General features: G+C 38.0%; 1 protein-coding gene across 2 annotated transcripts in view; it reads right to left on the reverse strand.

Moving 5' to 3' along the window:
* VAV3 (vav guanine nucleotide exchange factor 3) overlaps positions 1-24,763 on the reverse strand; it is a 351,109-nt gene that overhangs the window by 116,561 nt on the left and 209,785 nt on the right. For both annotated transcript variants that reach the window (XM_060202170.1, XM_007528282.3), the window contains 2 exons: positions 11,231-11,332; positions 10,830-10,930 (listed from right to left, as the gene is read on the reverse strand). In XM_060202170.1, the coding sequence (XP_060058153.1) occupies positions 10,830-10,930; positions 11,231-11,332 (203 nt within the window). The remainder of the gene's footprint in view (positions 1-10,829; positions 10,931-11,230; positions 11,333-24,763) is intronic.

The following is a 24,763-nucleotide window of genomic DNA, read 5'->3' on the forward strand; positions in this document are numbered from 1 at the left end:
AGAAAATGGCTATCAGGGGAGGGGATGAGATATGGATATCGGGTTATGGGAATTGTGGAACTGTACCCCTCTTATTCTATGGTTTTGTTAATGTCTCCTTTCTTAAATAAAAAAATGGGCGATTAGATAGATAAGCAAATGGAGATCTCCTTGAGTTAAATACTAGAGCAGCTGAAGCTTGTATTCTCACTAACAGAAAAGATGCACTAAATCAAAGTTGTCTGCTCCAGCAGTATTTGCCTTCCAATGTTACTCACATTGTTTAAACTGAGAAGATGCAAAGCAAGGTATATTGATCAATGTCAGGATAAGTGAGGGATCAAAGAGGGTTAGCTATCTACTATAGCAGAGGAAAATCACAAATGGCCCCATAGTTGTGGCTGGGGTTAAAACCTTCATGGTAGTGTGTTATGAGAAAGAGATGCTACCTTAGAATCAGTTTAGCTTCGCAATGACTTGTTGAGTCTCATATAATAGAGTTAATACCTATTCATTATGAAGGCTGGGGAGCTTTGGCAGTGTACTTCAGAGTCCATGTACATGCTGATGACTGAGGTTGCTATAGAGAAGGTGAAGGAGTCAGCTTAAGTGCACTAAAATAAGAGAGTGGAACTGCCTCCCTTTTCTATCCATCTAAACTCTCAAATGTTATGATACCTACTAATCACATAACTTTCAAATTTGTTTCCAAGTTGCATAGTTTGTCTTGTAACTTAAAGCCATAAGACACCTTATTTCATACTTCAAATATACTTGAGTTGCTAATCTGTCATAGTCTAATATTAACATGAATGAATTACTGCTTTTGTTCAGAAACGAACTGTGTTTCTGCCAAGTAATTATTATTTTGAGGATGAATGAAGACTAGATAAATTTAAGGGATATAGTGCATGAAATATAAAAGTTTCTGGTCCCAAGGAAGACAACATTGAAATCATGCTTAACTGTGACAAAAAGAAGTACCTAGAAACTATTTCAAATGCTTTCTAGTTCTTATTTAGCTAGATCCTGTAATTTTAACCTTATTATTAAGGGAAGAATAAAAAAAAGAAACACATTCTGTACAATAAAGGAGCATATAGTCTACCAGGGGAAATAAAATATGACAGAGGCACTAATGCTCACCAAACAGCCCATGTCCTAGACCCACTTGCTTTACAGTTAAATTGGGGTCATGTGAGAGCCAGAAAATTGTTACTTCTAAAATTAAAAAAAAATGGCATTCCTTAGTTCCAGTTCATGGGTCATCAAAACAGTGGTCCTGTAAGTAACCTGTTGAATGGGCAGAGTCACAGGTGGAACTGAAGCCATTACATATAATAGAGCTACCCTGAGGGACCACAGAATGCACAGCCAACAAGGTAAGCAGCTGAGATAAAATTTTATATTTTAAAATTCCTGGGATTTTATAGCCTTGAAAAATACATAAGACCTGAATGCAGACTACTTAAAGAGCAGTATGATTCAGACTATTGTTGGGTGGACCCGGTGAGCTTAAATGACTTGTGAAGAACTTGTAGTAGTAAAGGAAAAGCAGATCCTGGAACTAAAGGGAAAAGGGGGAGTTGGGAGCTAGCGCAGTAGTTTAAGCACACATGGTGCTAAGAGCAAGGACCAATTGGCATTAAGGATCTTGGTTTGAGCTCCTGGCTCCCCACCTGCAGGGGGGGTCGCTTCACAGGCGGTGAAGCAGGTATTCAGGTGTCTATCTTTCTCTCCCCCTCTCTGTCTTCCCCTCCTCTTTCCATTTCTCTCTGTCTTACCTAACAATGATGGCATCAATAACACAAGGAACTACAACAACAATAAAAAACAGGGGAAACAAAAGGGAAAATAAATAAATATTTTTTTTTTAAAAAGAGGAAAGGGGGACTTAAAATTTTTTTTTATTATCTTTATTTATTGGCTAGAGACAGCTTGAAATCAAGAGGGAAGGGGGTGATAGAGAGAGACACATGCAGCGCTGCTTCACCACTCGCAAAGCTTTCCCCCTGCAGGTGAGGGCCCAGAGGCTCGAACCCGGGTCCTTTCGCATTGTAATACCTGCGCTCAACCAGGTGTGCCACCACCCAGCCCTGGGGGGAACTTATTTTAAGGAGAGGAAACAGTAAAGAGTCAAGCAAGAATTCTCAAAGGGGGAGGGACTAGCCCAGGGACTCAATTTCTAGAGAAGAGGCATTTTTGTCATCAGATATTCTGTGAGCTGGTTCACTTTCTTGCTGATTATTAACTTCACCCCATCATAGGATTGATGATCTATGCCAAGAGCAGGAACCTTTATTTGTATAAAAAACTAGAAAGGAATACAAAATCTCTAGCTAGTTTCTACCTTGCGTTCTTTAAAGACTGGAGAGAAACCTCAGCATCACTTTACCCTCTATGGACACTCCCTGGTGCTGTTCTTGGTAATCCCACGTAGTACTGGGGCTTGAAAGTAGGGTTCTATGATTATAAGGCAGATTCTTTACCTGGCAAGCTATCCCATGGCCCCTTCTATCTTTAATTCTTAAAGTACCAGCTAATGATTCCTATAAGGTGTGTATTTCACACACCCTACATCCAAGTCAAACATGACTGTTTCAACAATGATGAAGGTAATACCTGAATTTTTTATTATCTTTATTTATTGGATAGAGACAGCCAGAAATCTAGAGGGAAGGGGTGATAGAGAGGGAGAGACATTGCTTCACCACTCGCAAAGCATTCCCCTTGCAGGTAGTGACTGAGGGCTTGAACCTGGGTCCTTGCACATTGTAATATATGTGCTCAATCAGATGCACCACTACCTGGTCCCATGAAGCTAATATCTGTACAATCCCCCACTATCTACTGCTTCTGATCTAAGACTATATGATTATGTGGAAGGCCCAGAAGCCCTAGTTATACTCTTTAACTTGTCCATATGCTGTTGGTCTATATAATCATTCACCCATCCATCACGACCTCTCAAAAGTCACAATTATCAGTTAAGCTTGATGGATATCAGTGAGAGGTTTATAGTCTAAATAGAGTTTAGACTATATTCATCATCTAAATAGGCTTTAGAATATATTCTACAAGGTAAAATATTGTAAACTGAACAATAAAATTTGATACAGGAAAGATCATCATGGAAAATTTAGAGGAGTAACACTAACAGCAGCAAGTTAGGACACCTGTTCAAACAGGAGGCATGAGATATTGAAATATATTATGAACAGCTTGTTCTAATGAAACTTCTGAGAAAAACTAAGGTGAATAAAAAAGTGAGAAAGATGAAGGAGGACTGTAAATTGAATGGCACCTAAATTTGAGTAATCGTATAAACAGTGAGATTTCAAGGAAGATGACGGATCAAAGAGAAAAGTTTGTGATTAATGAGGTTGGAATAAGATGTGTAAACTTTTAGGCCAGTGCATAACATCTTCAGGGATATGTAAGGTGAAGATAAATCATGAAATTTTCTGAACTATGGATTTAAAAAGAATTATATAGAAACTGTATCTTTTCTACCTGAAAATCCAGGAAAATTAATTAGGTCTACAAAAGATGACATGGGAAGAAAGAGAAGGTGTAATGAAACACAGAAGAAACTATTGAGGAGAATGGTTAACAGTGTAAATGATAAAAAGTGAAGTAATTAAAATGAAAATGCAATGATAACTGTGTCTGGAAATAAAAAGGGAGACTGAAAGATTCCTTTGCCTTCACTGAGCTCCTAGGTATCTATGCCATTCTGTATGCCAGAGCGTCTTCTCCATCTGGCCAGGTTCTTAGCTATAAACAACTGACAATATGGAAAAAAAAATAACGCCTAGGGGGTCATTCAGAAGCAGCAATGGGTTGGTCGGTAGCGCAGTGGATTAAGCGTATATGGCACTATGCGCAAGGACTGGCTTAAGGATCCTGGTTTGAGCCCCAGCTCCCCACCTGCAGGGAGGTCACTTCACAAGTGGTGAACCAGGTCTGCAGATGTTTACCTTTCTCTCATCCTCTCTGTCTCCCCTCCTCTCAATTTTTCTCTGTTCTATCCAACAGCAACAACATCAGTGGAAACAATAACAGCAATAAAAACAATAGCAACAAAATGGAAAAAAATGACCTCCAGGAGTAGTGGATTCATACTGCAGACACCGAACCCCAGCAGTAACCCTGGAGATTAATAATAATAATAATAATAATAATAATACCAGGGCAAAATATATACCTGAAAGCAGAAGTACACAAGAGTCTGCAGTGAGTACCCCCAACACTTCATCTGCACTATTCAAGCCTTTAGGTCCATGACTGTTCAACAATTTGTTTGGCTTTGTATGTTAACTCTCCTTTCAGCCACCAGGTTCCGGATGCCAGCATGATGTCAAACAGACTTCCCTGGACTGAGGATTCCATCAATGTGTCCTGGAGCCCTGCTTCCCCAGAGACCCACTCTACTAGGGAAAGAGAGAGGTAGACTGGGAGTATGGACTGACCAGTCAACGCCCATGTTCATCAGAGAAGCAATTACAGAAGTCAGACCTTCCACCTTCTGCAACCCACAATGACTCTGGGTCCATACTCCCAGAGGGATAGAGACTGGGAAAGCTATCAGGGGAGGGGATGGGATGTGGAGATTGGGTGGTGGGAAATGTGTGGAGTTGTAAGCCTCCTATCCTACGGTTTTGTTAATGTCTCCTTTCTTAAATAAACAAATAAATAAATAAATGGAATGCCTCACTATTTTTTAAAACATATTTTATTTTTTTAATGAAGGGTAGAGAGAGACTAGCCAGAGCACTGTTCAGCTCTGGTTTATGGTGGTGCTGGAGGTTAAAACACAGACTTTGAATACTAGGCATGAAAGTCTTTCACATAACCACTATGCTATCTCCCTAGCCCTCAGATTTGACTTTTTTTCCAATTGCTTTCTATGCTCACCGATCCCCAACCAAGCTATTCAACATTTGTAACAGCTTAACTATTCTTATCAGACACAGATTTCTGGACGATAAGGGTATTCTTAGCTTACATTGAATCAGTATGATTCTCTTTGCCTATAGTTAGAATGAAATAACCAATGGAGCTATAAAGCTTGGTAAAGTTGAGGTCAATCTCAAATCACCTATAATTTAATTTTATGGAGGAAGCTGAATTGTGCAAACATTTTAATTGTCATTATAGTAATACAATACATTTCCTTTCAATTCAGCTTTTGGCATGGTCCCCCATCCCTCATCAGTTTCTGAAATGATATCATGCACTCCTTCATAGAAAAGCCCATTCAAGTAAACTAGATCATCAGTCTCTGACATATCTTATCTTTCTGCCTGCCCTCCTTTTCCACACCCACAGTTCCCAAATATCATTACCAGTCATGAAAACTACATTGCTGAACTGCTGCAAGCAGTTACTACTCCTCCATACCAAAACAAATAACTATATACAAAACTAAACCAATTAAGATTCTCTGCAGTTTAAGAAATGGCCCATAAAGTTGAACTTACCCATACTGTCAAAATTCTATTATCACACTCACATGAGATGCAGCGAGCCCAAAACACACTCTATCCAAGGTGACTACCCACACCTGCGGAGGGCGGGGTAAGTTTGAGAAGATGCCTTAAATTCCAACTTGAAGAGAACATCTATTAGGAGACTGGTAGAGTAGGTTGCAGATAAGAATTGCAATAAAGACTTCTTTTCAGTTCCATTATTTATTAGGGCTATCCAGGCAGGCCCTATTCTAATTTACTTATTTATTTAGTTGTTGCTGGTACTACACTGCTCTGGATGACCTTTTCAGACAGAACAAGGTAGACAGAAGGGGTCAGGTGTTGGAGCACTCGGTTGAGCAAACACATTATAGTGAGCAAAGACCCGGGTTCAAGCCCCCAGTCTACACCTGTGGGGGGGGATCATAAGTGATAAAGTAGTGCTGCAGGTGTCTCTCTCACTCACCCTATCTCTGTGTCTCTTTTTCTATCTCCTCTACCCTCTTGATTTCTCTGTCTCTCTATCCAAAATAAACTAACCAATAAAAAATCCACTTCCCCAGAGCCCCACCCTACTAGGGAAAGAGAGAGGCAGACTGGGAGTTTGGATTGACCAGTCAACGCCCATGTTCAGTGGGGAAGGAATTACAGAAGCCAGACCTTCCACCTTCTGTATCCCACAATGACCTTGGGTCCATACTCCCAGAGGGTTAAACAATAGGAATGCTGTCAAGGGAGGGGATGGGATACAGAGTTCTGGTGGTGGGAATTGTGTGGCGTTGTACCCCTCTTATCCTATGGTTTTGTCAGTGTTTCCTTTTTATAAATAAAAATAAATTTTAAAGGGAGACAGACAAAGGGAGAGACAGCACCAAAGCTTCCTCCAGTGCAATGGGTGATGAACTCAAACCTAGATGGAAAGCAAGGAAAAACAGTCACTGTCTCTGGTGAACTATCCTGCCCAACTCTGAAGACAAAGGAAAGCACCCTGGGCAGGTTCTTATCACATCATGCCACCAACTAACTGACTACTGGTCTAGCTTCACCAGAGAGAGAGAGAGAGAGAGACGAGGAACTCGTGGCTGAGTGGGAACACAATGCAATGCCTTTATTGCTCAGAGAAAATGGCTTTATATCTTTGAAATGGAAGTGGCAGGTCAGAAAAGGAAATGGCTAGGAGAGGGGGTGGAGAGAAGAAAAAGAGCAGGAAGGTAGCAAGCTTCCATAGCAGCTGCTGCAAAGGTTCTAACCAGTGGGGATTAAAACAATACCCTGCAGGCAGGGCAGGTCTCAGGAAAGACAATGATTATGTAAATAGACCACAGCATCAAGCAATGCAGGGGACTTGGCTTAATGACCAACAACTGACTGTGAGCATTAAATGTCATTGGTCTCTTACAGATCTTGTGCAGAAAATGATAGAAAGAGTTGAGGGAGAAGGGAGGGAGGGAGAAAGCAAGAGAGAGTGGGGGGAGGGAATTAAAATACTGTTACAGTACAAAACAGAAGGAAAATTTAGGACATGAAGGTGCAGGCGGAGAGAGACTCAAGAGTGGAAAGAGATTTATATTAATAGCATCAGTAGGTAAATTTAGCCAGAGTTTCAAAAAAGAAAAAAAACATTTTTCCTAATATTTATATGTCAAAGTTTAGAGAACAATATTTTATAAAACTATCTTTTGATGAATGATATATGTGTAATTAATTATTACCTAGTCTTCAGGGCACTTAAAGTCTTATTCCTATTTATATCTCTTTTTTTCATATTTTCAACTGTTTTATCATCTGAAGAGGTTAAAATAAATAAACTGTCAGAATTTATTCAGGTTCTGAAATATTCCATGGGGAGAGGGAAAGTATGATCCCCCAGGAATGCCCAAATACTTTCCAGCACATAAAAAATACTTAAACATATTTTATACTTACTAACTGTAATTGAAAACTGTCTCTGCCTTTAAAAATATTAGAAAAATATTTTATAAAGAAAACATGACACATGATTATTTATAACAATTGCATACTACACTTTGGATATATTTGGCATGTGTCTTCAGAACTAATGCACAAGACTGAGAGTACAATCCAGAGGTTAAAAACAAACTCAGTAGCGAGGTATGTGGATTTAAATCTTGACTGTATTAAATTACTTATCTGTAAGTTGAGAACAGCAACAATATCAAGTTCACAAAAGAATTACACAACTATATATACTAATAGTTGTAAAGAACTTATAACAGACACTGGCACTTTTTAAGGGTTCACTGTTGTTATCTCTAGAGCTTCATTGCTCTGAGATGACTTTTTTCAGATAGAAAGAGAAAGGGAATGCACCTCAGCTTCCTCCATTTTAGTTGGGTATTGCTGTAGGTATTTGTTTTAAACATGCTTTTAAAGGCTTGAAAGTGTTAATATTTCTATTTTATAAGGGAAGACACTAAGACTTACAAATGTTAAAGCAAAGAGATTCTATAGACACCTAGCAAATAAGTTGTGAATCCGGGTTCAAACTAAACCAAGTTTTCAGAGGTGGTAGGCCTAAATGTTAACTCATGCTGACTTCTTATACAAAGAAACTCATGTAAGGTCAGAGTATGCTGAAACAGGGATCTAGGAACAGACCTTGGGCATATGCCTCTCTTGCATGTGGCTAAGCTGGGAATTCTAACTTCTTTTCATTTTTCTTTGTCATAACAGTTAAAAATTCAAGTTTCTTCTAGTGCTATTATTTTATATCACTTTATAGTTTGGTATTCACTATTTTTCCTATTTGCCTTTGTTCTACATCACAAAAACATTAACAAAATTACAGATTGAACTCACCTCTTTTTTTAAAAAAAAGCTTTCTTAACACATCTTGGATTAATATCCTAAGTTCTTGCTGTATCCAGGTACTGTGCTAAGCATCAATATTATTTAATTTGATCCTATAATGACCCTCTATTTCAAGTTCTGGAAGTTTGAATAATGTTCTCAATCTCATGTAGCTAGTACATAGAACTAGATTTTCAACCATCTCTGTTTGACTCTTAACTACTCTTTTAGAATACTCCCCTTAGAATGCAAGAGCCATGCCAACTAAGAGGATATTTACTATTTCTTATGGACTGAAACTCACAAAACAAAGCTGAAGCACTGGTGAAAATACACTCTCTTATCATAGGTAAATAACGTGTTTAGTTGTCCCAATAGAGATTAAAGGAGAAGGTCTATAAAGATGGACCAACAAACACATAAGTGATAAATTGCGTGAGGTAGAAGAAGGGAATAAATAATAAATGCTATTTCTTTTATCTTTTGCAACATTGCAAACCATTGCTGGTCTTCAGAAGCATTAGAAGATACAAATGTCTCCTTTGTTAACAGATCTTGCGTAAGTTGTAGAAACGCTCTGTCCTATCAGAAAATGGGAAGGACTGCTCCAAGGTCCAAGAAAGCTCAGGTTCTGAGGAGTGGAAGGGTTCATGTAGGGACCTAACAGAAGCCCTGGCAGAACAAGCACAGTGTAGATGCGCAACTAATGCTGAGGTTTTTCTTTTTCTTTTCTTTCCCTTTCTTCCTTTCTTTGTTTCTTTCTCTCTTTTTTTTATTTTTTATTTTTTTATTTGTTTTCTTTTTTATTTAAGAAAGGATTAATTAACAAAACCATAGGGTAGGAGGGGTACAACTCCACACAATTCCCACCACCCAATCTCCATATCCCACCCCCTCCCCTGATAGCTTTCCCATTCTCTATCCCTCTGGGAGCATGGACCCAGGGTCATTGTGGGTTGTAGAAGGTGGAAGGTCTGGCTTCTGTAATTGCTTCCCCGCTGAACATGGGCGTTGACTGGTCAGTCCATACTCCCAGTCTGCCTCTCTCTTTCCCTAGTAGGGTGGGTCTCTGGGGAAGCAGAGCTCCAGGACACATTGGTGGGGTCTTCAGTCCAGGGAAGCCTGGCCAGCATCCTGATGACACCTTCTCTTACCCATCTTGGACAGAGCTAGAAGGAATTATGTTAAGTGAGCTTAGTCAGAAAGATAAAGATGAGTATGGAATGATCCCACTCATCAACAGAAGTTGAGTAAGAAGATCTGAAAGGAAAACTAAAAGCAGGACCTAACCAAATTGTAAGTAGGGCACCAAAGTAAAAACCCTGTGGTGAGGGGTAGACATGCAGCTTCCTGGGCCAGTGGGGGGTGGGAGTGTGTGGGAGTGTGTGGGAGGGATGGGTCACAGTCTTTTGGTGGTGGGAATGGTGTTTATGTACACTCCTAGTAAAAATGTAGTCATATAAATCACTAGTTAATTAATATGAGAGAGGGAAAATTAATTGTATGTCTTTCTTTCTTTTTTTTTTCTGCTGGGATCTTTCTCATTGCAGCTGCCCCTGCCTAGCACAGATAATGCCTCGTGGGGCCCTCAAAAAATCTCTACTGTGGAAGCAAAGTGAGATCACAGTGAATTCTGTGATCTCTTCCTCTAATAGGATTCACACCTTTTCTACAATTGCCCATTTTTTCTGAACTCAGCTATGAAATGAGCTATTATTCCCTGTTTCACTCTTCTTTATATTATCCAAAATAATTCAATGTCCACCTTTTCCTTTGGGAAAATCAAAGGTTGACATGACTCCCTTTTGAACTCAAGCTGTTAAGGATCCCTTTCTTCTGTTCAAAAGTTTTTGCTGATTTTGAAAGGTCTTATTGATAAAACACAGAGAAACTCAGGGGAAAAGGACAAAGAGAAAGCAGAAGAAAGAGAAAGAATAAAGAGGCCATAAAGAAAGAGAAGGAAAGAGCCCAAGAGGAACAGAGAGAGAGAGGCAAAAGGCTACTGAATGCATAATTGCCAACAGTCTTGGAAACTAGCTCATGGAACAATTCTGGAGCATTATTTCTAAAATCCAAAGGGAAAATATTTATACAGAATCTAAAGGATGTATGCTTTTTGTTAAATGCTGGGAAATGACAATGTATTCAATTCATTAATTCATGAATCTGTCTGTGTGATTTGTACTTCTGGCATCATTAATAAGCATTTCTGAGCTTAATATTTAAGAGAATAAGGGAGAAAATAGAAGTGAAGAATACTTTTATTCTTGCTTGTTTCACTTCACTTATATGCGGTAGTTCTATGTGTAACATGTTAATAAGATTTAGGGAGTCAATTCAGAAATGGGTGACACAACCTTCCAAGCCCCTCAGGAAACTCTCTCCATCCTGGATATGTATAAAAGCCATACACATTTCCAAGTGTTTTCTAATGGGACTCCTAAAAAACAGCTTCAAAAGTAGATATGTTACAATAAATGCATACTAGGAGCAAATTAGGCCTTAATTACATTTAGAAAGTTTTATATCCCAATTAAAAGCAGAATCACAACAATAAACATGACTTACCCGCAGGATTAATTCTGCCACAATTGTCTACTCTTCCCAAGCATTCTTTGTGTGCTTTTGCGCCACACTTAAAACATAAATAGCCTTGATAAAATGTTCCTCTGAAAGGTAAAATTAGAAAGTGATATGTTAAAAGGTGCTAATTTGGGCCTATATGAAATCATCAGGGCAAAAAAAGTCAGTTGAGGTACAGGACTATTTACAGTACTCTCAGTAGAGGAAGAGGGCCTATTTGGGGCTTCTGAAAGAACTGACCAGGCACATGGCTGCGGTAAAGTCACTGGACCCAATTATTATGGGAATATCCCCACTTCCATACATTTTGGCTGAGATTTTAGAAAGGTATGAAACACTTAGAATTATACCACTTCATTTAAACCGTAAGACTTGACTGAGTTTACCTGAGGAGCATCTGGCAGACTTTGCAGGATGTAACCCGGCTGAAGGTATGCATCTTGAACTCATGAAAATTGGAGTCTGCATAATCTGGCCTTATGTTCGATCTATAAAAAAGGAAAAGGTAACTTCATAAAGAATGCTGCACAACAAACACAGTAGCAGTCTGGTCATCAAAGAACCTCAAGTTATCCAGATTAGATTGGGCAGAGACCTGAGTCAAGCAAAACTGCTATTAAATAAGAAATATTTTCCTTTTTTATATTGTGTTTGTTTATGAGAAAGATAGGAGGAGAGAGAAAGAACCAGGAACTTAGGACTTCATGCTTTGACAGTCCAAAGCTCTGACCACTGCACCACCTCCCAGACTACAAGAAATATTTTCTAGAACAAAGGTATGTGTTATTTTTTATTTTTTTTAATTTTTTAATTTTATTTATTTATTCCCTTTTGTTGCCCTTGTTGTTTTATTGTTGTAGTTATTATTGTTGTTGTCATTGTTGGATAGGACAGAGAGAAATGGAGAGAGGAGGGGAAGACAGAGGGGGGAGAGAAAGACAGACACCTGCAGACCTGCTTCACCGCTTGTGAAGACTCCCCTGCAGGTGGGGAGCCGGGGTTCAAACCGGGATACTTATGCCGGTCCTTGTGCTTTGCGCCACCTGCACTTAACCCGCTGCGCTACAGCCCGACTCCCATGATTTTTTTTTTTTTAATCGAAACATACGCCAAAATCTGGTAGTATGAGAACTGGTAAAGATTTAAGTAACCAATTCCTCCTCAGAATTGAGTATTCCAAGAGAATTTTACAGAATGGTTATATGGGTCAATATTCTAGGGGAAACATAGAAGCTGCTGGATATTCATCCTGTGTGATAGCTTCTTTGTGCTAGCCACATCACTGAAATACAAAGTGGCTAGAGAGGGAAGAGAGAGAGAGAAAGTGGTGCTGAGTTTCCTTACAGTCCATCACTGCATTGGTATACATGGAGTAGATAATAATATCTACAAATGAATAAAATAAACCACTTATGCTTAGTATTTTATTTAGATTAAGACCATATACAAAACTCTTTAAGTATACTGTAAACTGATATTCACTGTGTGTTTGCCCTGTGTCAGTACTGTAACTATCAAATGGCTAACAATAACACTAACGTACACACAAAGAAACTTATTCTAAATGGGCAGAGTCAGGAACTCAAACCCATGTCTGTACTCTTAGCTACTAAGTAAATCTACAGTGGAAGGAGGAATTCAATCACATTCAACTTAATATTATTAGATTTTTGTTTCTGCTAAGTATTCTGAGACTTCTGGTAAGTATGTTAACTTTGATCATTTATAAAGGACTTTGTTTATTACTACACACATTTTATTCAAGCCATAGAAGGAATCAGAAAAATTCAAAAGGGATAAACTAAAAACGGAGACAAATCAAGAGCAACACCTAGAAGACTAAGATTGTGCTCTCTGAAATGTTACAGGCTATTTGAGAGATGGTAGGAAAAGTTTGAGATACTGATGAGCTAGGATTTCCCCTTTTATCGAATACAGCAACTCTAAACCACATAGAGCCTTGGCGTAATGAAGCATAACACAGGCAGGCAACCAGGCATCAATCTCTGAGGTACCAGGAGAAGCCTTATGAAAAAACATTCACAAAGGCAATTGGAGTAGCAGGCAGTGATGCAGAAGTGTCAGAGAGGTCAGCCGTCCAATCCATCTGCTGAATATGAGCGTGCTAAAAATGAAATCAAATATTAGTGCCATCTGGGATTTCTCTGCTCTGTGCTTCTGGTAACCTCACTTTTTAGGAAAATGTTCTGTTGCATGCTGAAAAAGTGTTGCCATTTTCTTATAGAGGTACTATTCTGTTTCTGATTAAAAATTAGAGTTCTTCCTCAGGAAGGGAGGGTTGGAGAAAAAAATAGGGATCTAGAAATAGGACTCTCTTCACCTTATACAGTAAACATTTGATTTCTGAATCCATAAAGCCATGAATTGAAAAGTGTATTTGAAATAATTTCTTTCATCAGGAAAGGCTGATGCTCTTTTTTCTCTCTTTTTCTCTGAGTATCAAGGTGATCCAGTCATCGGTGAATTGTCAAATAACAGCTTCAGTCCTGGTAACTTGAAGAATTTGAAGAATTCATCAGTCTGGAGTTTTGAACAATTATAAATATATTTTCTTCAGGCAGAAACTCACATCTATGGGTTCCAAATAGGTAAGGTAAGGATTTAATTAATTTTAGGTCTGCCTGGGACATAGATGGAAACCCTTTCTGTTTAGAAAAACGCGTCAAGTTGTATGCATCTTTCGCCCATTTGCATTTAACACTGTCACTGCCTAGGAATAAGCTGACTTTTTGATGCCAAAAAGCTAAAATAAGGATTATAATACATTGTTAAAATATTATGATAAAGAAAAATTTCTGAAAATGTTGCTATAGCAGTTGCCACAGAGAAATGAGACTTGAAGTACTAAGGTAGAAAGGTGATGAGGAACTATTAGAATTTTTTTAAACTGCAATGGCATATTATTTTAAAATTAAAATTTATTGATTTATTATTGGATAGAGACAGAGATAAATTGAGAGGGGAGGAAGAGGTAGAGAAAAGAGACAGAGAGACACCTGCAGCCCTGCCTCACCACTTGTGAAGCTTTCCCCCTGCAATTGGGGACAAAGGGCTTGAACCTGGTTCTTTGTACACTGTAATGTGTGCGCACTTAACCAGGTATGCCACTGCCTGGCCCCTTATTTTAAAATTTTTAAAGCAAACACTAAAGAATAAAGGTTAACTTACAACCCTGGAACTTCTACTGAGACTTTATAGGATATAAAAAGCATATTCAAGAGTAGGAATCAGAAAATTTGACCATCTGGATTTAAATCTTAATTTACAAATCACTAGCACTGTGACCTTGGGCAAGTTGATATTAAACATGAATACTATAAAAACCAAACTCAAAAGGCACTACGTATAAAATGCCTGGGATTTTGCTTGCCTAGAGTTAGTGTCAATAAGCACTAACTATAATTTACAAATTCCTGATAGCAAATCCACAGTTAGGTGATCATAATAGTACTCTATGAGTAGCAAATATGTCTTTTTTTTAACATTTATTTATTCCCTTTTGTTGCCATTGTTGTTGTTATTGGTGTCACTGTTGTTGGATAGGATAGAGAGAAATAGAGAGAGGAGGGAAGACAGAGAGGGGGAGAGAAAGACAGACACCTGCAGACCTGCTTCACTGCCTGTGAAGCCAGGGGATTGAACCAGGATCCTTCTGTAGGTCCTTGTGCTTCGCGCCACCTGCACTTAACCCACTGCACTACCACCCAACTCCCCTTTATTTATTTATTTTTATATTTATTTATTTTCCCTTTTGTTGCCCTTGTTATTTTTCATTGTTGTTGTAATTGTTGTTGTTGTTATTGATGTCATTGTTGTTGGATAGGACAGAGAGAAATGGAGAGAGGAGTGGAAAACAGAGATGGGGAGAGAAAGATAGACACCTGCAGACCTGCTTCACCACCTGTGAAGCAACTCCCCTGCAGGTGGGGAGCCTGAGGCTCGAACCTGGATCCTTACGCCGGCCCTTGTGCTTTGTGCCATTTGCGTTTAACCTACTGTGCTACCGCCCAACTCCCCAAAGATGTCTTAAAACTACCAAGGGATGAGTCACCAGAGGAATCTCATTGTTTAGAATTCCATAAAGTAAAATTGTATTCAGTCAATTTTCTGAGAAGAGGAATACATATATAATTATTCAAGTACAAGAAAACATGAGGCTTCTCAGAAGAGGGCATGTATGAAAGGTCCAGGGAAGTTATATGAAGTCATATCAAATGCCCACTGAAGAGAATTGTCAGTATACATGGTCTTTAAGGATATAAAAACCAAAGACAGTAGGTTGACTTGATGAGAAGACTTAGAAAAGTGGATTGATGCCAAAATGGATGGAAAAAAATGTCAGGGTTATAGATGGGTGAACAGGACAAAAATGAAGAAAAATAGAATTTATTGCACACTTCTAATGTATCAGGCACAAGAGACTCTTATATATATGTTCTTATTTACCTCTTACAGCACACTCACAAGGAAGAGTCATTCATTCATTTCCTATTTATCAGGTATGTACCATATACACAGAACCTAAGGCAGGAGCAGAATGAAGGATTCTTTGGCTGAAATTCAGAAAATGAAGAGTGGTGATATAGGAGATGACTAATAAAGGCTGACAGGCCTAAAGAAAAGAGGTGTGATCTTATACAGGGATTGACATCAAGTTTAGTTGACAAATAAAAATGGCTTCTATGGCTACTGAGTGTAAAGAATTCCTTCTAGTGAAGAAGAATGGACAGAATGAGAACAATTATGTGGCTGTGCTGTCTATCAAAGAGACCTGAGGATCAAATAAGAGCTAGCTTACTTGCTCAGTCATGCAGGTAAACAAAGGATTTCAGTGTAGTAACCCATTTTGGACATTAGTCTATCTGAGAGCTTGCATTGATCTTGTTCATTAAGTAAACTATTCTCATCATCTTTCATTTCAATAATATAACTAATTATATATTTATAGTGCATGGATTCCTGATATTTAAAAGAGGTTTTATGGCTTTATATATCCTTTTGGGATTGTTTTTCTTCTTTCTGATTTCAGGACTGCTGCTGCAAAGCTGACGATGCATGACCCTAACCTAGATTGGTTACTCTACTTGGAGTAACTGCTTCTCAGGCATCACAAGGAAAATATATCTAAATTCAACTTCATATCTTTCTTAGCATCTGACACTAGTCAGTTTTTAACTCAGCATGACACATTCCATCATCTAATCTAGAAAATTTAGTGTCACAATAGTTTCCCCTTACCCTTCTATACTCTACATGTTTATTTTTCTAGCTTCTCTGTTCCAATATCTTCTCTCATGAAACATCTATTTTTTTTATTCAGCACTCTCAAAAATTCACATCCTATTTTCTCTCATTACCTAATACAAGCTCTCAATATATCTCAACTAAATTATTGCAATAACTTTCTTAATTTTCACATTTCCTATTTAAGGACATCTTCCATAACATCCCCAGAGTTATTCTCAAAAATTAAAATATGATATGCCACTCATTCCTTGAAGACTTCAGCTAATTTCTACTGCTTTGAAAATAAAGCTAAAATGTTTTGAGAGGGGGCCAAGAGGTGGCGCACTGGGTAAAAAGCACATAGTACAAAACACAGGAACTCATGCAAGGACCCCGATTCAAGGATCCTAGTTTGAACCCTGGGCTCCCCATCTGCAGGGGCGTAGCTTCCCAAGCAGTGAAGCAGGTCTGCAGGTGTTTATCTGTCTCTCTTCCTTTCTATCTCCCCCTCCCCTCTCAGTTTTTCTCTATCCTATAAAAAAAAAAAAAAAAGAAAAAAATGGCTGCCAGGAGCATTGGATTCATAGTGTTGATGCAGAGTCCCAGCCATAACCCTGGAAGCAATAATAATAATAATAATAATAAAAAAAATTCTAGAGTAGTAGTGTGTCTGAAACTCTACAGCTTTATAACCTATCCTGTGCCTCTTCCTCCACATACACCCAAGTCCTAACAACAGATTCAGTGACATCCTTATATTTCCGATAGTTTCCATTTCCTTAACTGTGTCCTTGCAGTCCATTCTCTCTTCCTATACAAAGTTCCACCTAATGTACAAATGCTATTTGATTATTTATTCATATAGAAATCCTTTGGAAAAACACTTACATGAGTCTATATGACAGCAATTATCACATTATCTGAGTTCCCAAACATTCAAATGGGTATGCCCCACCAGCAATTTGAAGGTCTTGTCAGAACAAAGAATTTTACCCTCTCCTGAGATATATGTATATTTCTCTTTAGCTTCCTTCCAGTTGGGCTATAGGCTTTTCTGTTATCTTCAGATTCAACATCAGCTCTTCTTTGGTCTTAAGTCTGCTGGCCCTAGAATGGAGCCACACTGAAGCCTCCTCTCGTTCTCAGACCTTTGGACAGGAACAGGACTATACCACTGGATTTCTCAGATCTACCTTTATCTTCTCTTTCAATTTCTGTATCTCTCCAATAAATAGAACCCTTGCTAATTATGTAAGGATTATATATGAACATTTCGAGTTTGGGGAAAGGGTCTAACTGATTTTTAAAAAAATTTTAGGCATACACAGAGAAAGATGAGGGGGGAAGAGAGGGGGGAGAGAGAGGGGGAGAGAGAGGGTAGGAGGGAGATGGATGGAGGGAGAGAAATAGGGAAAGGGATAGAGGGAGAGAGAGAAGGAGGAGAGGGAGAGGGAGACTGAGACCTGTAGCCCTGCTTCACCACTAGGTGAAGCTTTCCCCCTGCAGGTGGGGATCAGGTGTGCCACCACCTGGCCCCAGGTTAATAACTATTATTTTTCTTAATATTTGGTTGCTGAAAAAGACAATATGCATTTCTAGAAAAAGAAACAAACAAAAATCCATCACTAGCATTCTGACAACCCAATATTATATGTCTTTCCAGAAAAAAATATGGTTTTAAACAACCTTGAAAATTAAAACCCTATCTTGCTGTTTACAATAGAAAATAATTTTCAGTAAGCTAGCTAGCTGTCCATGGATAAGTTAGTATGTAAATATATATTACAGTGATTCCATAAAATGGAAAAATAACCAATCATTAAATCAAACTAAAAAAGTTTCCATGAAAATATAAGTATAAAAGTGTACCATATACCATTCATTCACAAATGTAAGCACGAGTGTGTCACCATTACCATAAACGCTATTATAAATACAGTAAAAAAAAAGATGGCAGAGGAGGACCTAACGGGGGTTGTATTGTTATGTGGAAATGTTATACATGTACAAATTATTGTACAATAAACCTTTGAAACCTTTAATCAATAAATCTTGAAACCTTTACTCGTCCAATAAAGAAATAAAAACAAAGATCATCAAAGAGGAAGACTATTAGAAAGTCTCAGCATTGAGAGGCTGTGGGGACAGAGAAACCCTTTTGCATTGCTGGTGGGAATGTAAATTGGTAAAGCCTCTGTGGAGAGCAGTCTGGAAAACTCTCACAAGGCTAGACATAGACCTTCCATATGATCCAGTAATTCCTCTCCTGGGGTTATACCCCAAGGACTCCATAACACCCAACCAAAAAGAGGTGTGTACTCCTATGTTCATAGCAGCACAATTCATAATAGCTAAAACCTGGAAGCAACCCAGGTGCCCAACAACAGATGAGTGGCTGAGAAAGCCGTGGATATACACACAATAGAATACTATGCAGCTATCAAGAACAATGAACCCACCTTCTCTGACCCATCTTGGACAGAGCTAGAAGGAATTATGTTAAGTGAACTAAGTCAGAAAGATAAAGATGAGTATGGGATGATCCCACTCATCGACAGAAGTTGAGTAAGAAGATCTGAAAGGAGAACTAAAAGCAGGACCTGACCAAATTGTAAGTAGGGTACCAAAGTTAAAACCCTGTGGTGAGGGGTAGAAATGCAGCTTCCTGGGCCAGTGGGGGATGGGAGTGGGTGGGAGGGATCGGTCACAGTCTTTTGGTGGTGGGAATGGTGTTTATGTACACTCCTAGTAAAATGTAGACATATAAATCATTAGTTAATTAATATGAGAGGGGGGAAATTAATTGTATGTCTCAAAGTTTTTAAAACACAGACTGAGTCTTTTTAATATATAAGCTGTGTATTTGATATGCGGACTCTCTCAAAAGCCTAGACCAAGTAGATCAGAAGCAACCAATAGCACAACTATATAGAAGATACTGGGTACTGTACAGCAAACCCTAACAAAAGGGCTTTTCAAAGTTAACCCAATTACCAAATAATGTGATGATAACATTAACTATCCATTGTCTTTTGGAACCCTAAGACAGCAGGAACCTCATATCTCCACTATAGAGCCTCTACTTCCCCCAGTCCTGGAACCCTTGGATAGGGCCCACTTTCCCGTATGCCTCTCCCAATCCATATCAAATAATATTGCATCTGCTGATAGCAACCTAATCAACACAATGATTGCCACATCAACATGCTTCACTTCAGACTGTGTCCAGAGACTTCACGTGTGGAATGACAACCCTTCAGCTTCATTACTCGGGTGAGACCTTTCCTTTCATAGTATACTCTAATTCCATCCCAGGTGGTTCACTTTCTAACAAAGTCCCAAAACCTAGATATACACCAGTTTCTGTGAGAGAGAGCATATGTTCACACATATCCATAAACTACTGCAAAATATATACCTGAAAGCAGAAGTACACTAGAGTTTGCAATGAGTACCCCCCTAACACTTCCTCTCCACTATTCCAAGCTTTGGGTCCATGATTGCTAACAATTTGTTTGGCTTTGTATGTTAACTCTCTTTTCAATGACCAGGTTCCAGATGTCATCAGGATGCTGGCCAGGCTTCCCTGGACTGAAGACCCCACCAATGTGTTCTGGAGCTCTGCTTCCCCAGAGACACACCCTACTAGGGAAAGAGAGAGGCAGACTGGGAGTATGGACCGACCAGTCAATGTCCATGTTCAGCGGGGAAGCAATTACAGAAGCCAGACCTTTCACCTTCTGCAACCCACAATGACCCTGGGTCCATACTCCCAGAGGGATAGAGAATGGGAAAGCTATCAGGGGAGGAGGTAGGATATGGAGATTGGGTGGTGGGAATTGTGTGGAGTTGTACCCCTCCTACCCTATGGTTTTGTTAATTTATCCTTTCTTAAATTAAAAAAAAAAGTCTCAGCATTATGGTGAAATAGTCCTTCATTATATTGATTTGTTTTAACATGTATTTGCATGATTCATTGTTTATGGCTTCCTTTTCCTCCTAAAGTTACAAGCTCCATGAGGCCTGTGCCAGATTGTCCTTATCATTGTGATAAGGACTGTCAGGAGATCAAAAATAAAAGGTTAAAATGTAGTTATTATACATTGAACAATCAAAAAGATTGCCAAACATCTTTTACAATTTGATGCTAAATGTTCTATCAACCAAAATCAAGAGGAGAATGATTACTTCTAATATAGCTATAAATTTTCCTGGCACCAAAGTTTAAGAAAGTTTTCTCTGATAGGTTTTCATAAAAGATATACCACTCATGATATACAGCCAATGTCTTCAATAACATCCTCATATTTACAGTTGTGTATCTGTCTGTACCTGTGAGTCTTCTTGATATAAGCCAAGGATATAATGCTAAAACAATGCACAGCAAAAGCTATTCTATAGGGGAAACTTCAGACCTATTCCACCTACATATCACCACTTACACAGGCATCATTTCCCCCAAGAACAGATGTCCAGCTCTGGTTTATCTTGCAAATTTAAGAACAGTTTCAAATATATGCAATATATATGCAAGACAAATATTTTGTGTCAAAATATTCAAATAATAGACCTCAATACAGAAACTCGTGAAATTCAGGAGAAATTTCTAAATCAAATTAGTGAATCTTGTTATTTTAATTAATATTAATTGTACAAGTCATCTCTCCATAAAATCTGAAGACAGAAGAGATAAATTTTGAGACCTACAGCAATCTGAACTAGAGAGACAGTTCCCTACACAGTTCCCAATATACAGGACAGAACACACCACTGAGCTATCTAGATCATAAGTCTAACTTGGCAAAATATTTCCTGTACTTTCAGAATCACCAATAAAACATTCAAGAATGTCTGAACTTTAAATGTTTACAGATCATTTTTGACAAGTGACAGGCACTTCTAAAGTCTCCTGCTCTGAAAAAGTAAACCAAGTAAAATTTTAACCAAAATAAAAGTACGGAAAATCATTATAGGCTTTATATGTAGGTGTTCCTATAAGATACAACTTCAAGGGCTTCATTAAACAGCTAGGCTATTGTGCTGGAGGTGGGAGGGGTTGTATTGTTTACAAAGTGTTGGGCCCCCAGGCATGAGATTCACTCCCTAGCATTATATACACCTGAGTGATGCTCTTATTTTTCCTCTCCTCCTTAACTAATAAATAAATCTTTTTGGGGGATGGTAGTGGTACACATAGTACTAAGTGTAAGGATACATGCAAGGATCTGGGTTCGAGACCCTGCTCCTTACCTGCAAGGTTGAAGCTTCACAAGTGGGAAAGCAGATCTACATATGTTTATCTTTCTCCCTCTGCTCTCAATTTCTCTCTGCCCTATTAAATGAAAAGGGGAATAAAGGGCCACCAGAAGGGGTAGGTTTGTCGTCTGGAGGCACTGTAAATAAGTAAGAAATTAAAAAGTCTATCTTTTTAAGTAGAGTTGTTATTTTTATTTTACCTTTTGTCAATAACTATTTCAATACTAAAACAAAATACCATCTTAAAAACATTCTATATTGTTACCTTATTGTTGTTATTTTCTTGTCATTATGTGGGCTTTATTAATTTTTTTCAGGGAGAAAAGGAAAGACGTTAGACAGACACAGAGTGGGGAAGACGACATAACTCGCAGTTTCCCCCAGCATAATGGAAGCCCAGCTCAGACCTTGGTCACCGCATGGCAACTATCCTAATTTCTTACCTGTTCATAATTTGTTCCCTCAACACTATGGCATACTAATTATGCTTCTGGGTATTTAAAATGGTAAGAAAATAGGTGGGTTCTTCAAAAACCAACTTAAAAAAAGAGTTCAAAAGGGACACTTTCACTTATTCTTGTGGATTTATAAAGGGATTTTAAACAGAAAATAGATATTTATAAATCATATCCAAATCTTATTCTTTATATTCCAGACCACATAGAATCTTATCTAGAGGAATAAATAAATACATTCAAAATACCAATAAAAATAAGGTAATGCTTGGCTCTGAAGTAGACAGTATTTTTCATATCTATTATATATTAGACTTCTTTCTTCAGTTCAATACTGAATTTATAGTACTTTTAAACATACATCCATCACTGAATATCTGTGATATCTGAAGGAAAGTATTAAATGACATGCATATAGTATATATGGCTAAATCCATAATAAATTTAATGCATGTAAAAAAAAGTCAAACCCTGTGTACCTTGGATGTATGACTTTGGTACATAATGTATCTTTCTATTATCCTATCTTCACCAATCACAATCTTTGTGTTATCTCTGCTATAGAAAAATGTAGTATAGAAGCAAGAGAAAAAGAGTCACTGTTTGCTGGCATCTGTTTGACTTCCTTTAAAGATAAGTTGAGTGTACATATGTATATGTTATTAAATGTTATTGACTTAGAGTAGTATGTAATTTTAGAGGTACAGTTTTACAAATATGTATATGTAAAATATTCACCACACCCACCACCAAAGTTCCACTGTGATTACCAAAAAAATTTTTGTTCATTAATTTATTAAAAGAATTGTACAAATGTTAGATATTGCCTTTTTTACGTTATCTTGCTGGCCCTGTTTTAATTAATTAGCTAACTAATCAATTTTATTGAGGAGTTAATGGTTTACAGGACTGTAGCTGATATATATGGGTAGAATTTCTCATCTCCCCGTGGTAGGTCTACAGTCTACTCTCACCACCAGCTTAGGTTCTTTGCCATCATCACACATCAAGACCCTAAAGCAGTTTTCACCAGCACCCACCCACTCCTCTCCAGTCATTTGCTTTGGTGTGGCATACTCCAACCAATTCATGTTTTGCTTTATATTTTCCTTGTCTTTGCTGTTGGTTGATACTTTCATAAGGATTGTTATAGCTGTCATAAGTGACCAACATACAGTGGAAATTTCAGAGACTAAAATAAAATAAAATAAAATACCTATTAACACTATACCTCGAAGTAGACAGGACTGGAGCTTTTATTGTATGACAAGTTAGTAAGCATATTAAATCTTAATTATGCACTGTTAACTAATTATAACTAATAGTATCTATTAGGTACCAAACATTTTCTAATAGTGGATAAAAACTATGAATCCATATTCACAGTGCCCCAATTAATCTGGATTTTCTCTTCGTATTTCAATTCTTTCATTAAAGATAGTCTAACCTCTTGGATTACATAAAAAAAAAACCCTGAAATGTTTCAATGTGCATGACTGAAAAGTAAAACATCTCCCACTGAGTCAGTTGCTGACGGTCTACAGAATTTAGATTTTTCTCATTCTCTGGTCAAATACCTGAACCATAATTCAAACATCAAAGATAAAAAGAATTGGCAGTGCTGGGCTGGCAAACTGAAATTAAGTCCTCATAGCACATTCGACATCATGTCTAATAAGATGAAATTTTCTGTGGAATTAATATGAATACAGAGAGGATGCTGCTACAAAGCAATGTTAGGAAACAACTGAAGGAATTCTGAATACTAATCTGAAAAACTTTATGAGGGTTTCACTGTTTAAATTATCAGAAATAAGTGAGCGTCCTCATGTCAATGCAGATATAAGTCCATCAAAACCCAGAGAGAGAAAAAAAAAAAGACAAGACATTTGGAAACAGCAATAGGTATAGGTGTGATTTAGAAAGGAAGATGACACAGGACCAATGTGTATAAGCTGGCCTGGACTGAAAACCCCACCAATGTGTCCTGGAGCTCCGCTTCCCCAGAGACACACCTTACTAGGGAAAGAGAGAGGCAGACTGGGAGTATGGACCGACCAGTCAACGCCCATGTTCAGCGGGGAAGCAATTACAGAAGCCAGACCTTCTACCTTCTACAACCCACAATGTCCCTGGGTCCATGCTCCCAGAGGGATAGAGAGTGGGAAAGCTATCAGGGGAGGGGGTGAAATATGGAGATTGGATGGTGGTGGTGGGAATTGTGTGGAGTTGTACCCCTCCTACCCTATGGTTTTGTTAATTAATCCTTTTTTAAATAAAAAAAAATATATAGATAGATAGTAATAGAAAATAATAGTCAACCCATAGCAATTACCTTAGGGGAACTGCAGTTTCCAGTGGAGGGAATGGGGATACAAAATGCTAGTTGTGGGAATGGTGTGGAATTATACCCCTGTTATTTCATAATTTTGTAAATTAATATCAAATCATTGATAAAAAATGAAAAACAAAAAACCTAAAAAAACAGAAAGGCAGGACTGTTAAGGATTGACAGATAAGAAATATACAGTCAATAGCTCTTTCCCCAAGTCTAAGACTCTTAGGCAGTTTTCAACATTAGAACTAAAAGGGAAATTTAAATAGTTCTAAAAGGAAAGACATCTAGTGTTTAGAACTAGTAAGGAGTTAGACATAAGCAAGATTGAGGTTGGTTAGAAAAGGAAAATTAAGACTTGACAGAAGAGTAAATATTTCTAACCTTTAAGGAGAGAAACATGATAAGAGCTGTGCTTTTCACTGCCACTGGTGAACAGTACAAATGCACATGCATCTCTGTCTACACAAAGAAAACCACAACTCTCCTGAGATTATAAAGAATAATAGAGGGAAAAAAATTCAATACTTTCTAAAGTCTATTCTTGAACCTGAATAAAAAAGTAATCATGCCTTCAAATCAAACTATGCAAACTAAAGGAAGGCTCTCAAACTTAACACTTCCCT

Source organism: Erinaceus europaeus, chromosome 11 (genome assembly GCF_950295315.1).
Source record: "Erinaceus europaeus chromosome 11, mEriEur2.1, whole genome shotgun sequence".
Taxonomy (NCBI): domain Eukaryota; kingdom Metazoa; phylum Chordata; class Mammalia; order Eulipotyphla; family Erinaceidae; genus Erinaceus; species Erinaceus europaeus.